Source organism: Oncorhynchus clarkii, chromosome 12 (genome assembly GCF_045791955.1).
Source record: "Oncorhynchus clarkii lewisi isolate Uvic-CL-2024 chromosome 12, UVic_Ocla_1.0, whole genome shotgun sequence".
In the NCBI taxonomy this organism is placed as follows: Eukaryota; Metazoa; Chordata; class Actinopteri; order Salmoniformes; family Salmonidae; genus Oncorhynchus; species Oncorhynchus clarkii.
The window spans coordinates 89,591,983-89,605,481 of record NC_092158.1 but is presented as its reverse complement, the minus strand read 5'-3'; the positions used below and the strand labels follow the sequence as shown (position 1 = coordinate 89,605,481).

Genomic DNA, 13,499 nt, shown 5'->3' with positions numbered 1-13,499 from the left:
ATTTGATACTGTAACATAAAATGGATGGACTGAATCCCGAGTCCCCAGCTGTGAAAAACAAGTACCAGACAAATAACAGAGTCTGTGGGGAAACAACCTTTGTTTACAGTCTATTGACACCCACTCACTATCATAACCTGTACATTAAGCCCCATGTTTATAGTCTATTGACACCCACTCACTATCATAACCTGTACATTAAGCCCCATGTTTATAGTCTATTGACACCCACTCACTATCAGAACCTGTACATTAAGCCCCATGTTTATAGTCTATTGACACCCACTCACTATCAGAACCTGTACATTAAGCCCCATGTTTATAGTCTATTGACACCCACTCACTATCAGAACCTGTACATTAAGCCCCATGTTTATAGTCTATTGACACCCACTCACTATCAGAACCTGTACATTAAGCCCCATGTTTATAGTCTATTGAACCTGTACATTAAGCCCCATGTTTATAGTCTCACTATCAGAACCTGTACATTAAGCCCCATGTTTATAGTCTATTTACACCCACTCACTATCAGAACCTGTACATTAAGCCCCATGTTTATAGTCTATTGACACCCACTCACTATCAAAACCTGTACATTAAGCCCCATGTTTATAGTCTATTGACACCCACTCACTATCAGAACCTGTACATTAAGCCCCATGTTTATAGTCTATTGACACCCCCTCACTATCAGAACCTGTACATTAAGCCCCATGTTTATAGTCTATTGACACCCACTCACTATCAGAACCTGTACATTAAGCCCCATGTTTATAGTCTATTGACACCCACTCACTATCATAACCTGTACATTAAGCCCCATGTTTATAGTCTATTACACCCACTCACTATCAGAACCTGTACATTAAGCCCCATGTTTATAGTCTATTGACACCCACTCACTATCAGAACCTGTACATTAAGCCCCATGTTTATAGTCTATTGACACCCACTCACTATCAGAACCTGTACATTAAGCCCCATGTTTATTGTCTATTGACTGTTTATTGTATATAATATGAGACATATCTAGCAGGCCTGTGAAGAGGCCCCCTTGCCTTTCCTGCTCTAACACCTGCACTACCACTGACTTTTCTCATAGATTCTTTACTGAGGGAAGATCTACTTAATACAACTGTGATATGTGGTTGTCCCAAACAGCTAACATAATATATAATGTTAGTCGCTCTGGATAAGTGTCTGCTCAATGACTCAAATGTAAAATGTAAAAAGAAACCAATGTGGCACACACACAAACACACACACACACACTCAGACACTCACACACACACTCACACACCTGTTGGGACACCTGTTCTTCGTTTCCTTTGTCTAGATGGAGAAGCCTCCATTGCCTAGCGATGAGGAGGGCACTAGGATGGGAGAGAGTCGGTCGGAGGCGGAGCTCCTGGACTTGGGAGTGCAGGGGACCTCCGGGGGCGTGGCGTCGTCTGGGGATGCAGACGACCGCCCGGCGTGGGACAGCAAGCTGCAGTATGTACTGGCTCAGGTGGGCTTCAGCGTGGGCTTGGGGAACGTATGGAGGTTCCCCTACCTCTGCCATCAGAACGGAGGAGGTGAGTCTCACCCTGTGGGCCCTATAGGACAGGGGCAGAGAGGGAGAGTGAGAAAGGGAGTGAGAGGGAGAGGGAGAGAATGGTATATTTCAAATTCCATAAGGCAACTTTACATGCACTCTTAGAAAAAAAGAGTTCCAAAAGGGTTCTTTGGCTGTCTCCATAGGAGAACCCTTTTAGGTTCCATGTAGAAGCCTCTGTGGAAAGGGTTCTTTGGCTGTCTCCATAGGAGAACGCTTTTAGGTTCCATGTAGAAGCCTCTGTGGAAAGGGTTCTACATGAAACCTAAAAGGTTCTACATGAAACCTAAAAGTTCTACCTCGAACCAAAAAGGGTTCTTTAAAGGGTTCTTCTATGTGGACAGCCGAAGAACCCTTTTAGCAGCTATTCCTGAATTATTTGACATATTTGACATAAATACACAAATAAAGGGGGAAAGGGGGGGATTCCTAGTCAGTTGTACAACTGACTGCATTCAACTGAAATGTGACATCCATGGCTTTGGTGCCCAGGGAACAGTTGGTTAACTTAGTTTGAATTTTGTAAAGTTAGTGTAGGAGAGGGGGAAAAATTATTGTTATCGATCAATAATGACAAATCTCCTGGCATAGACAACTTAGATGGAAAGCTACTGAGGATGGTAGCTGACTCCATAGCCACTCCTACTGAGGATGGTAGCTGACTCTATAGCCACAACTACTGAGGATGGTAGCTGACTCTATATCTACTCCTACTGAGGATGCTAGCTGACTCTATAGCCACTCCTACTGAGGATGGTAGCTGACTCTATAGCCACTCCTACTGAGGATGGTAGCTGACTCTATAGCCACTCCTACTGAGGATGGTAGCTGACTCTATAGCCACTCCTACTGAGGATGGTAGCTGACTCTATAGCCACTCCTACTGAGGATGGTAGCTGACTCTATAGCCACTCCTACTGAGGATGGTAGCTGACTCTATAGCCACTCCTACTGAGGATGGTAGCTGACTCTATAGCCACTCCTACTGAGGATGGTAGCTGACTCTATATCCACTCCTATCTGTCAGATCTTTAATCTGAGTCTAGAGGAAAGTCTTTCCCTGGAGGGAAGCCAAAGTCATTCCGCTACCCAAGAGTGGTAAAGCAGCCTTTACTGGTTCTAACAGCAGACCTATAGGCTTGCTGCCAGATCTTAGCAAACTGTTGGAAAAAATTGTGTTTGATGAAATACAATGCTATTTCTCTGTAAACAAATTAACAACAGACTTTCAGCATGCTTATAGAGAAGGGCACTCAACATGTACTGCACTGACACAAATGAATGATGATTGGTTGAAAGAAATTGATAATAATAATATTGTGGGAGCTGTAGATTTCAGTGCAGCCTTTGATATTATTGACCATAACCTGTTGTTGAAAAAATGTATGTGTTATGGCTTTTCAACCTCAGCTCTGAATCCACGATATGGCAATCTATCTAATAGAATTCAATGGGTTTTCTTTAATGGAATCTTCTCTAATGTCAAATATGTAAAGTGTGGTATACCGCAGGGCAGCTCTCTAGGCCCTCTACTCTTTTCTATTTTTACCAATGACCTGCCATTGACATTAAACAAAGCATGTGTGTCCATGTATGCTGATGATTCAACTATATATGCATCAGCAACCACAGCTAATGAATTCACTGAAATCCTTAATAAAGAGTTGCTGTCTGTTTGTTCTGGTCCTGAACATCTCTAAAACTAAGAGCATTGTATTTGGTACAAATCCTTCCTTAAGTGCTAGACCTCAGCTGATTCTGGTAATGAATGGTGTGGCTGTTGAACAAGTTGAGGAGACTAAATTACTTGGCGTTACCTTAGATTTTAAAAAGTCATGGTCAAGACATATAGATTCAATGGTTGTAATGATGGGAAGAGGTACACAATACACAATAAATTAATCAACAAACGTTTTATCACTAATTATTATTACAACCAGCACTTTCAGTCCTTATTATGTGGGACTAGGACCATCACTTTCAGACTTTATGCCGTTGTACTAGAACCACTCACTTTCAGACTTGATGCTGTGGGACTAGAACCATCACTATCAGACTTCATGCTGTGGGACTATAACCATCACTTTCAGACTTAATGCTGTGGGACTAGAACCATCACTTTCAGACTTTATGCTGGGGGACTAGAACAATCACTTTCAGACTTTATGCTGGGGGACTAGAACCATCACTTTCAGACTTTATGCTGCGGGACTAGAACCATCACTTTCAGACTTTCTGCTGCGGGACTAGAACTATCACTTTCAGACTTTATGCTGCGGGACTAGAACCATCATTTTCAGACTTTATGCTGCGGGACTAGAACCATCACTTTCAGACTTTATGCTGTGGGACTAGAACCATCACTTTCAGACTTCATGCTGTGGGACTAGAACCATCACTTTCAGACTTTATGCTGTGGGACTAGAACCATCACTTTCAGACTTTATGCTGTGGGACTAGAACCATCACTTTCAGACTTCATGCTGTGGGACTAGAACCATCACTTTCAGACTTCATGCTGTGGGACTAGAACCATCACTTTCAGACTTCATGCTGTGGGACTAGAACCATCACTTTCAGACTTCATGCTGTGGGACTAGAACCATCACTTTCAGACTTCATGCTGTGGGACTAGAACCATCACTTTCAGACTTGATGCTGTGGGACTAGAACCATCACTTTCAGACTTCATGCTGTGGGACTAGAACCATCACTTTCAGACTTCATGCTGTGGGACTAGAACCATCACTTTCAGACTTCATGCTGTGGGACTAGAACCATCACTTTCAGACTTTATGCTGTGGGACTAGAACCATCACTTTCAGACTTCATGCTGTGGGACTAGAACCATCACTTCAGACTTCATGCTGTGGGACTAGAACCATCACTTTCAGACTTCATGCTGTGGGACTAGAACCATCACTTTCAGACTTCATGCTGTGGGACTAGAACCATCACTTTCAGACTTCATGCTGTGGGACTAGAACCATCACTTTCAGACTTCATGCTGTGGGACTAGAACCATCACTTTCAGACTTTATGCTGTGGGACTAGAACCATCACTTTCAGACTTCATGCTGGGGGACTAGAACCATCACTTTCAGACTTTATGCTGTGGGACTAGAACCATCACTTTCAGACTTCATGCTGTGGGAGACTCACTCAGACTTCATGCTGTGGGACTAGAACCATCACTTTCAGACTTCATGCTGTGGGACTAGAACCATCACTTTCAGACTTTATGCTGTGGGACTAGAACCATCACTTTCAGACTTCATGCTGTGGGACTAGAACCATCACTTTCAGACTTTATGCTGTGGGACTAGAACCATCACTTTCAGACTTCATGCTGTGGGACTAGAACCATCACTTTCAGACTTCATGCTGTGGGACTAGAACCATCACTTTCAGACTTTTCATGCTGTGGGACTAGAACCATCACTTTCAGACTTCATGCTGTGGGACTAGAACCATCACTTTCAGACTTCATGCTGTGGGACTAGAACCATCACTTTCAGACTAGAACCATCACTGACTTCATGCTGTGGGACTAGAACCATCACTTTCAGACTTCATGCTGTGGGACTAGAACCATCACTTTCAGACTTCATGCTGTGGGACTAGAACCATCACTTTCAGACTTCATGCTGTGGGACTAGAACCATCACTTTCAGACTAGAACCATCATGCTGGGGGACTAGAACCATCACTTTCAGACTTCATGCTGTGGGACTAGAACCATCACTTTCAGACTTCATGCTGTGGGACTAGAACCATCACTTTCAGACTTCATGCTGTGGGACTAGAACCATCACTTTCAGACTTCATGCTGTGGAACTAGAACCATCACTTTCAGACTTCATGCTGTGGGACTAGAACCATCACTTTCAGACTTCATGCTGTGGGACTAGAACCATCACTTTCAGACTTCATGCTGTGGGACTAGAACCATCACTTTCAGACTTCATGCTGTGGGACTAGACTAGAACCATCACTTTCAGCCATCACTTTCAGACTTCATGCTGTGGGACTAGAACCATCACTTTCAGACTTCATGCTGTGGGACTAGAACCATCACTTTCAGACTTCATGCTGTGGGACTAGAACCATCACTTTCAGACTTCATGCTGTGGGACTAGAACCATCACTTTCAGACTTCATGCTGTGGGACTAGAACCATCACTTTCAGACTTCATGCTGTGGGACTAGAACCATCACTTTCAGACTTCATGCTGTGGGACTAGAACCATCACTTTCAGACTTCATGCTGTGGGACTAGAACCATCACTTTCAGACTTCATGCTGTGGGACTAGAACCATCACTTTCAGACTTCATGCTGTGGGACTAGAACCATCACTTTCAGACTTCATGCTGTGGGACTAGAACCAATCACTTTCAGACTTCATGCTGTGGGACTAGAACCATCACTTTCAGACTTCATGCTGTGGGACTAGAACCATCATCAGACTTCATGCTGTGGGACTAGAACCAATCACTTTCAGACTTCATGCTGTGGGACTAGAACCATCACTTTCAGACTTCATGCTGTGGGACTAGAACCATCACTTTCAGACTTCATGCTGTGGGACTAGAACCATCACTTTCAGACTTCATGCTGTGGGACTAGAACCATCACTTTCAGATACTTCATGCTGTGGGTTTTTCCACTGTTCTCTGTCTAGAACCATCACTTTCAGACTTCATGCTGTGGGACTAGAACCATCACTATCAGATACTTTTTGAAGAAGTAGGTTTCTTTCTCTCTAACTCGCCCCCCCCCCCTCCCTCCCTCTCTCCCTCTCTCTCTTACTCTCTACTTTATTCCAATGTTTTATCTCTCCCTCCCCTGTCTCCTTCACTCGTGTTTTTCCATCTGTTCTCTGTCTAACCCCATTCACTCTCTCTCTCTCTCTCTCTCTCTTTTTTCCTCTCTACTTTATTCCATTGTTGCATCTCTCCCTCCCCTGACTCCTTCACTCTTGTTTTTCCATCTGTTATCTCTCTAACCCCATTCAGTCTCTTTCTCTTGAGTGGCGCAACGGGCTAGAGGCGTCACTACAGACCATGGTTCGATCCTGGGCTGTATCACAAACTGCAGTGATTGGGAGTCCCGTAGGGCAAGGCACAATGGTACCAGCGTTGTTGGGGTTAGGGGAGGGTCTAGTTAAATAAAGGTTAAATAAAAAAAAATCTATATATTTTCAATATCTCTCTCTCGTTAACCCCATTCATTCTCTATCTAGCTCCATCTCCATTCAACTCTTACAGAATCTCTCCATCTGAGGCATAACTTTGTATCTTAAAGGGTCAATCTGCGATTGCTACATACATTTTGGGACTTATCTTTTCATGATACAGTGGGGAGAACAAGTATTTTATACACTGCCGATTTTGCAGGTTTTCCTACTTACAAAGCATGTAGAGGTCTGTAATATTTATCATAGGTACACTGAGAGACGGAATCTAAAACAAAAATCCAGAAAATCACATTGTATGATTTTTAAGTAATGAATTTGCACGAGAATTTTCAATCCCAATGATAATAACTAACAATTATTAAAGCTTTGACTAATTCCCGAGGTTTGTAAGACCTTGGGTTTAATAATAATTTAATAATAATTAGGCCAAGACTCAGCTTATGCAAAAGGTTCATTGTAGTTTATTCATGAGAGCTCTAAAAATCATATAATGCGCATAGCCTTTTATATAACTCCTACAAGCACCTACAAGTCTACAAGCGCATCTGTTCCTCCCTGGGTGGAGGAACTTTATCTCCTGTCTTTGGTCTCACAGTACCAAAACATGTCTGTTGTCAAGTTCCTCTTTATCACACACAAACACAATGTTCCCACTGACTCACAATATTCTAGAATTATGTCTAAACACATTGTCTAAGCTTCTGTAACTATTAGGGTGAAATACTTTAGTCATTACTCTTAATGTCATTCAGATTCTCTTATTATTACTCTAAACATATACATTCCCTTATCAATAACTTAAAAATGCCTCATGACCTTAGTTCAACTGTCTAATTCCAAAACTCAAGAAATAAGCTTGTTTTGTTCATTTGTTTGTAAACAATGCAATTGTAAACTATATATGTTTTAATCTTATGGATTGTCAGTCCTTGGATCATAGCTATGTCTTTGAATCTGAGAGTGGTTACATTTCTCCAACCCCATCCCTCAGCTGTTTACCGAAACAGTGAACTGCAGATTTCCCCTTTAACTCTCTGCCTCCTCTCCCTCTCTCTTCTCCTGGCAGGCGCATTCATGGTTCTCTATGTCATGCTGTTGTTGGTGGTGGGGGTTCCCCTGTTCTTCATGGAGCTGGCTGCGGGCCAGTGTATCCGTCAGGGCAGCATCGGTGTGTGGAAGCACATCTCCCCTAAGCTGGCCGGTATCGGCTACTCCAGCTGCATGGTGAGAACAACAGGTTGGCCGGTATCGGCTACTCCAGCTGCATGGTGAGAACAACAGGTTGGCCGGTATCGGCTACTCCAGCTGCATGGTGAGCACAACAGGTTGGATGGTATCGGCTACTCCAGCTAGATGGTGAGAACAACAGGTTGGCCGGTATCGGCTACTCCAGCTGCATGGTGAGCACAACAGGTTGGCCGGTATCGGCTACTCCAGCTGCATGGTGAGAACAACAGGTTGGCCGGTATCGGCTACTCCAGCTGCATGGTGAGCACAACAGGATGGCCGGTATCGGCTACTCCAGCTGCATGGTGAGCACAACAGGTTGGCTGGTATCGGCTACTCCAGCTGCATGGTGATCACAACAGGGGTTGGTCCCAAATGGCACCCTATTTCATACTGTATGTACAGATGCCGTACCTTAATTTGAACCTGCTTCTCACAGCAGGAAAATAATCCTGCTGCAACAGGAAATGTCAATTATTATGTGGATTATAATTAATGGACATTTATGTAGGGAAAATCAGGTCTGAAATGTTAAAGTGGAAATTACAAACGTTAGAAGCCTTTTTAAAATTTGAATTCACAAAAATGAGCATTTCCTGCAAAAATGAGCGTTTCCTTTTCCTGTGCAGGAAAATGATCTGCAACAACAGAGTGATTAAATTAAGATGATAGATCTGTAGTGCACTACTTTTGACCAGAGAGGCAGAGCCCCAATAGGTCCTGGTCAAAAGTAGTGCTGCACTTTATAGGTAAATAGAGTGCCATTTGGGATGCACATTTTGTCAACTAACTAACAATACACATTCCCACCACACACAGGGACTAGTTTCTCAACTAACTAACAATACACATTCCCACCACACACAGGGACTAGTTTCTCAGCTAACTAACAATACACATTCCCACCACACACAGGGACTAGTTTCTCAACTAACTAACAATACACATTCCCACCACACACAGGGACTAGTTTCTCAACTAACTAACAATACACATTCCCACCACACACAGGGACTAGTTTCTCAACTAACTAACAATACACATTCCCACCACACACAGGGACTAGTTTCTCAACTAACTAACAATACACATTCCCACCACACACAGGGACTAGTTTCTCAACTAACTAACAATACACATTCCCACCACACACAGGGACTAGTTTCTCAACTAACTAACAATACACATTCCCACCACACACAGGGACTAGTTTCTCAACTAACTAACAATACACATTCCCACCACACACAGAGACTGCTTTCATCTGATTACCATTCTGGTGTTTGGTTGGCACTGCTTTCATCTGATTACCATTCTGGTGTTTGGTTGGCACTGCTTTCATCTGATTACCATTCTGGTGTTTGGTTGGGACTGCTTTCATCTGGTTACCATTCTGGTGTTTGGTTGGTTACCATTCTGGTGTTTGGTTGGGACTGCTTTCATCTGGTTACCATTCTGGTGTTTGGTTGGTTACCATTCTGGTGTTTGGTTGGGACTGCTTTCATCTGGTTACCATTCTGGTGTTTGGTTGGTTACCATTCTGGTGTTTGGTTGGTTACCATTTTGGTGTTTGGTTGGTTACCATTTTGGTGTTTGGTTGGTTACCATTTTGGTGTTTGGTTGGTTACCATTTTGGTGTTTGGTTGGTTACCATTTTGGTGTTTGGTTGGTTACCATTTTGGTGTTTGGTTGGTTACCATTCTGGTGTTTGGTTGGTTACCATTCTGGTGTTTGGTTGGTTACCATTTTGGTGTTTGGTTGGTTACCATTCTGGTGTTTGGTTGGTTACCATTCTGGTGTTTGGTTGGTTACCATTCTGGTGTTTGGTTGGTTACCATTCTGGTGTTTGGTTGGTTACCATTCTGGTGTTTGGTTGGTTACCATTTTGGTGTTTGGTTGCGGTACAAGAAAATGTTATTTATTTCTTCTGCTTGTCATGAGAAACATTTGGACGATGGCTGAAGGAACATTTTGACTTCGTCATTATTCAACATACAAGGAACCTCGTAGAAAGAGGAGGAAGGGAAGCGCTACTAAGGTACACAATAGTACATTTTGGGAGATAGAAGGTGCTCTTTGGTAAAAGGGGTGAATTGGTCATCAAAAAGAAAGGAGGACCAAGGCACTCTTCATATAATTGATGAAAAAGGCCTTTATTGGTATGGCATGTTCAATAGAAACAAGGTTTTAAAAATCTGACGCGTTTCGGGCTGCATGGCCTTCGTCAGGGAGTACAAAGAAATAATACAATGTCCTCTTTGAACAGATTTTCCAATTAGCCCTAATTGGAAGAGGGAGTGGTTACACAATTGATTGGACACACCTAGTAAGCAATACTATACACATTCAAAAGTGAAATACTGTAGCTATGTTATCATAAAAATACAACTCCAAGCTAGAAGCATCATAACACTTAGAAAGGTAGTTCTAACCTTAAATATGACTGGGAGAAGTGTCAAGAATAAGAAAGCCATATATTATGGTACACTAGAACGCAGCAAAACATGAACTACAACCGTCTAAACATAGCTGAGGGCAATTGAGCAAAATACAAGGAACCTCCTTCCATGCCCCTTGATTTGTCACAATGTTGCTAGACTGTTCCTACAATGTTTTCAAAAGGAACGTTCTCAGGAATTAGAAACACTGGAACATAGGCTGTTCCCTGGCCTGACAGAAATGTTTTGGGAGCCAAGCATTGTCACCAGGGTGACGGTTAAGGCCTAATGTTGAGGCTATAGATCTGTGGTGAAGGCAAAAAAATAGACCAGGACCCGACACAATAAACCTGTTGACTAGATTTCCAGGTAAGTTAAAAACAGCTCCATGCATGCAGAATGCATATTTGAATATGCATAAATATCCATAATATCAGTCAACAGTGTGATTATGGCTCCTAGTGTTGTTAACAGGTCCTGCACCAATGACTGTGGACGTGTTTGGAACCTAACCTTAAGCCCTGAGGCAAAGAAGAACAGCAGAACAGCTTGCAGAAGTAGACTGGTGTAGTCTATCAGTCAGAATCAGTCAACTTAGTTTAACCATGCAGGAGGTCATAGAAACAGCATAGTTATAGTGAGAGATCACTCCATAATTAACTTTTTAGTCACCTCATGTCTGGTAAACAGAGATACAAAACAAACTGACTCGTACACCTGTGTGGCTCGAGAAGCCTAGAGGTTTGTGTCTGTGTGTGTGTGTGTCTGTCTGTCTGTCTGTCTGTCTGGGGTTAGGGGAACGATCTCTTTCTAATGTGTGAGAAGTAGTTGCACACTCCTCTCTCCCCTGTGTTAGTATGACTTATGCACTGACACCCTATTGGTTAACACTGACAGCCTAGGGCCTCCTGAGTGGGGCAGTGCTCTCTCCCGCTGTGCCACTAGAGATTCTGGGTAAGAGTCCAGGCTCTGTCACAGCCGGCCGCGACCGGGATACCCATGGGGTGGCGCACAATTGGCCCAGCGTCACCCTATTGCTTAACACTGACACCCTATTCATACTCATTCTGTCAGTGCTGATGTCAGGGAGCTGCTATAACAATATTTAAAGGGATAGTGTGATACTTTAGGAATTACTTACCCAGAGTCAGAGAACTTTGTGATTTGATGTCCCTGCATACAGTTTGAAGGAAGTTTAATTTAGTTTTGCGAGCCATTGTTAACTAGCGTTAGCGCTGCTAACTGCTACTACTTGCAGTTTTATTATATGTATAGTCACTTCACCCTTCACCCTTCACCTACATATACAAATTACCTCGACTAACCTGTACCCCTGCACACTGACTCGGTACCGGTACCCCCTGTATATAGCCCCCACACTTCACCTACATATACAAATTACCTCGACTAACCTGTACCCCTGCACACTGACTCGGTACCGGTACCCCCTGTATATAGCCCCCACACTGACTCGGTACCGGTACCCCCTGTATATAGCCCCCACACTGACTCGGTACCGGTACCCCCTGTATATAGCCCCCACACTGACTCGGTACCGGTACCCCCTGTATATAGCCCCCACACTGACTCGGTACCGGTACCCCCTGTATATAGCCCCCACACTGACTCGGTACCGGTACCCCCTGTATATAGCCCCCACACTGACTCGGTACCGGTACCCCCTGTATATAGCCCCCACACTGACTCGGTACCGGTACCCCCTGTATATAGCCCCCACACTGACTCGGTACCGGTACCCCCTGTATATAGCCCCCACACTGACTCGGTACCGGTACCCCCTGTATATAGCCCCCACACTGACTCGGTACCGGTACCCCCTGTATATAGCCCCCACACTGACTCGGTACCGGTACCCCCTGTATATAGCCCCCACACTGACTCGGTACTGGTACCCCCTTTATATAGCCTCCACACTGACTCGGTACCGGTACCCCCTGTATATAGCCCCCACACTGACTCGGTACCGGTACCCCCTGTATATAGCCCCCACACTGACTCGGTACCGGTACCCCCTGTATATAGCCCCCACACTGACTCGGTACCGGTACCCCCTGTATATAGCCCCCACACTGACTCGGTACCGGTACCCCCTGTATATAGCCTCCACACTGACTCGGTACCGGTACACCCTGTATATAGCCCCCACACTGACTCGGTACCAGTACCCCCTGTATATAGCCTCCACACTGACTCGGTACCGGTACACCCTGTATATAGCCCCCACACTGACTCGGTACCGGTACACCCTGTATATAGCCTCCACACTGACTCGGTACCGGTACACCCTGTATATAGCCCCCACACTGACTCGGTACCGGTACACCCTGTATATAGCCTCATTATTGTTATTTTATTGTGTTACTTTTATTATTTTTTACATGAGTTTATTTGGTAAATATTTTCTGAACTCGTCTTGAACTGCGCTGTTGGTTAAGGGCTTGTCAGTAAGCATTTCACGGTACTTGTTGTATTTGACGCATGTGACAAATAAAGTTTGATTTGATTTGCAATGACTGGAAGTCTACAGGTGCAGCTAGCATGTTAAATACTGCATTAACCCTGTCTTCCTTCCTCAGGTGCAGCTAGCATGTTAAATACTGCATTAACCCTGTATTCCTTCCTCAGGTGCAGCTAGCATGTTAAATACTGCATTAACCCTGTCTTCCTTCCTCAGGTGCAGCTAGCATGTTAAATACTGCATTAACCCTGTATTCCTTCCTCAGGTGCAGCTAGCATGTTAAATACTGCATTAACCCTGTCTTCCTTCCTCAGGTGCAGCTAGCATGTTAAATACTGCATTAACCCTGTCTTCCTTCCTCAGGTGCAGCTAGCATGTTAAATACTGCATTAACCCTGTCTTCCTTCCTCAGGTGCAGCTAGCATGTTAAATACTGCATTAACCCTGTCTTCCTTCCTCAGGTGTGTTTCTTTGTGGCTCTCTACTACAATGTCATCATCGCATGGAGTCTCTTCTACATGGGCAACTCCTTCCAGTATCCTCTACCCTGGGAGCA

At 44.0% G+C, this 13,499-nt stretch overlaps 1 protein-coding gene across 5 annotated transcripts in view; it reads left to right on the top strand.

The window, feature by feature from the left end:
- Positions 1–13,499, top strand: part of LOC139421612 (sodium-dependent neutral amino acid transporter B(0)AT2-like) — a 33,076-nt gene that overhangs the window by 3,781 nt on the left and 15,796 nt on the right. For all 5 annotated transcript variants that reach the window (XR_011635661.1, XR_011635658.1, XR_011635660.1 and 2 more), the window contains exons 2-4: positions 1,340–1,580; positions 7,866–8,023; positions 13,405–13,499. The exon at positions 13,405–13,499 is cut by the window's right edge and continues 32 nt beyond it. Coding sequence is in view for 1 of the 5 variants with exons in the window: in XM_071172670.1 (XP_071028771.1) it covers positions 1,340–1,580; positions 7,866–8,023; positions 13,405–13,499 (494 nt within the window). In the remaining 4 variants the exon portion in view is untranslated. The remainder of the gene's footprint in view (positions 1–1,339; positions 1,581–7,865; positions 8,024–13,404) is intronic.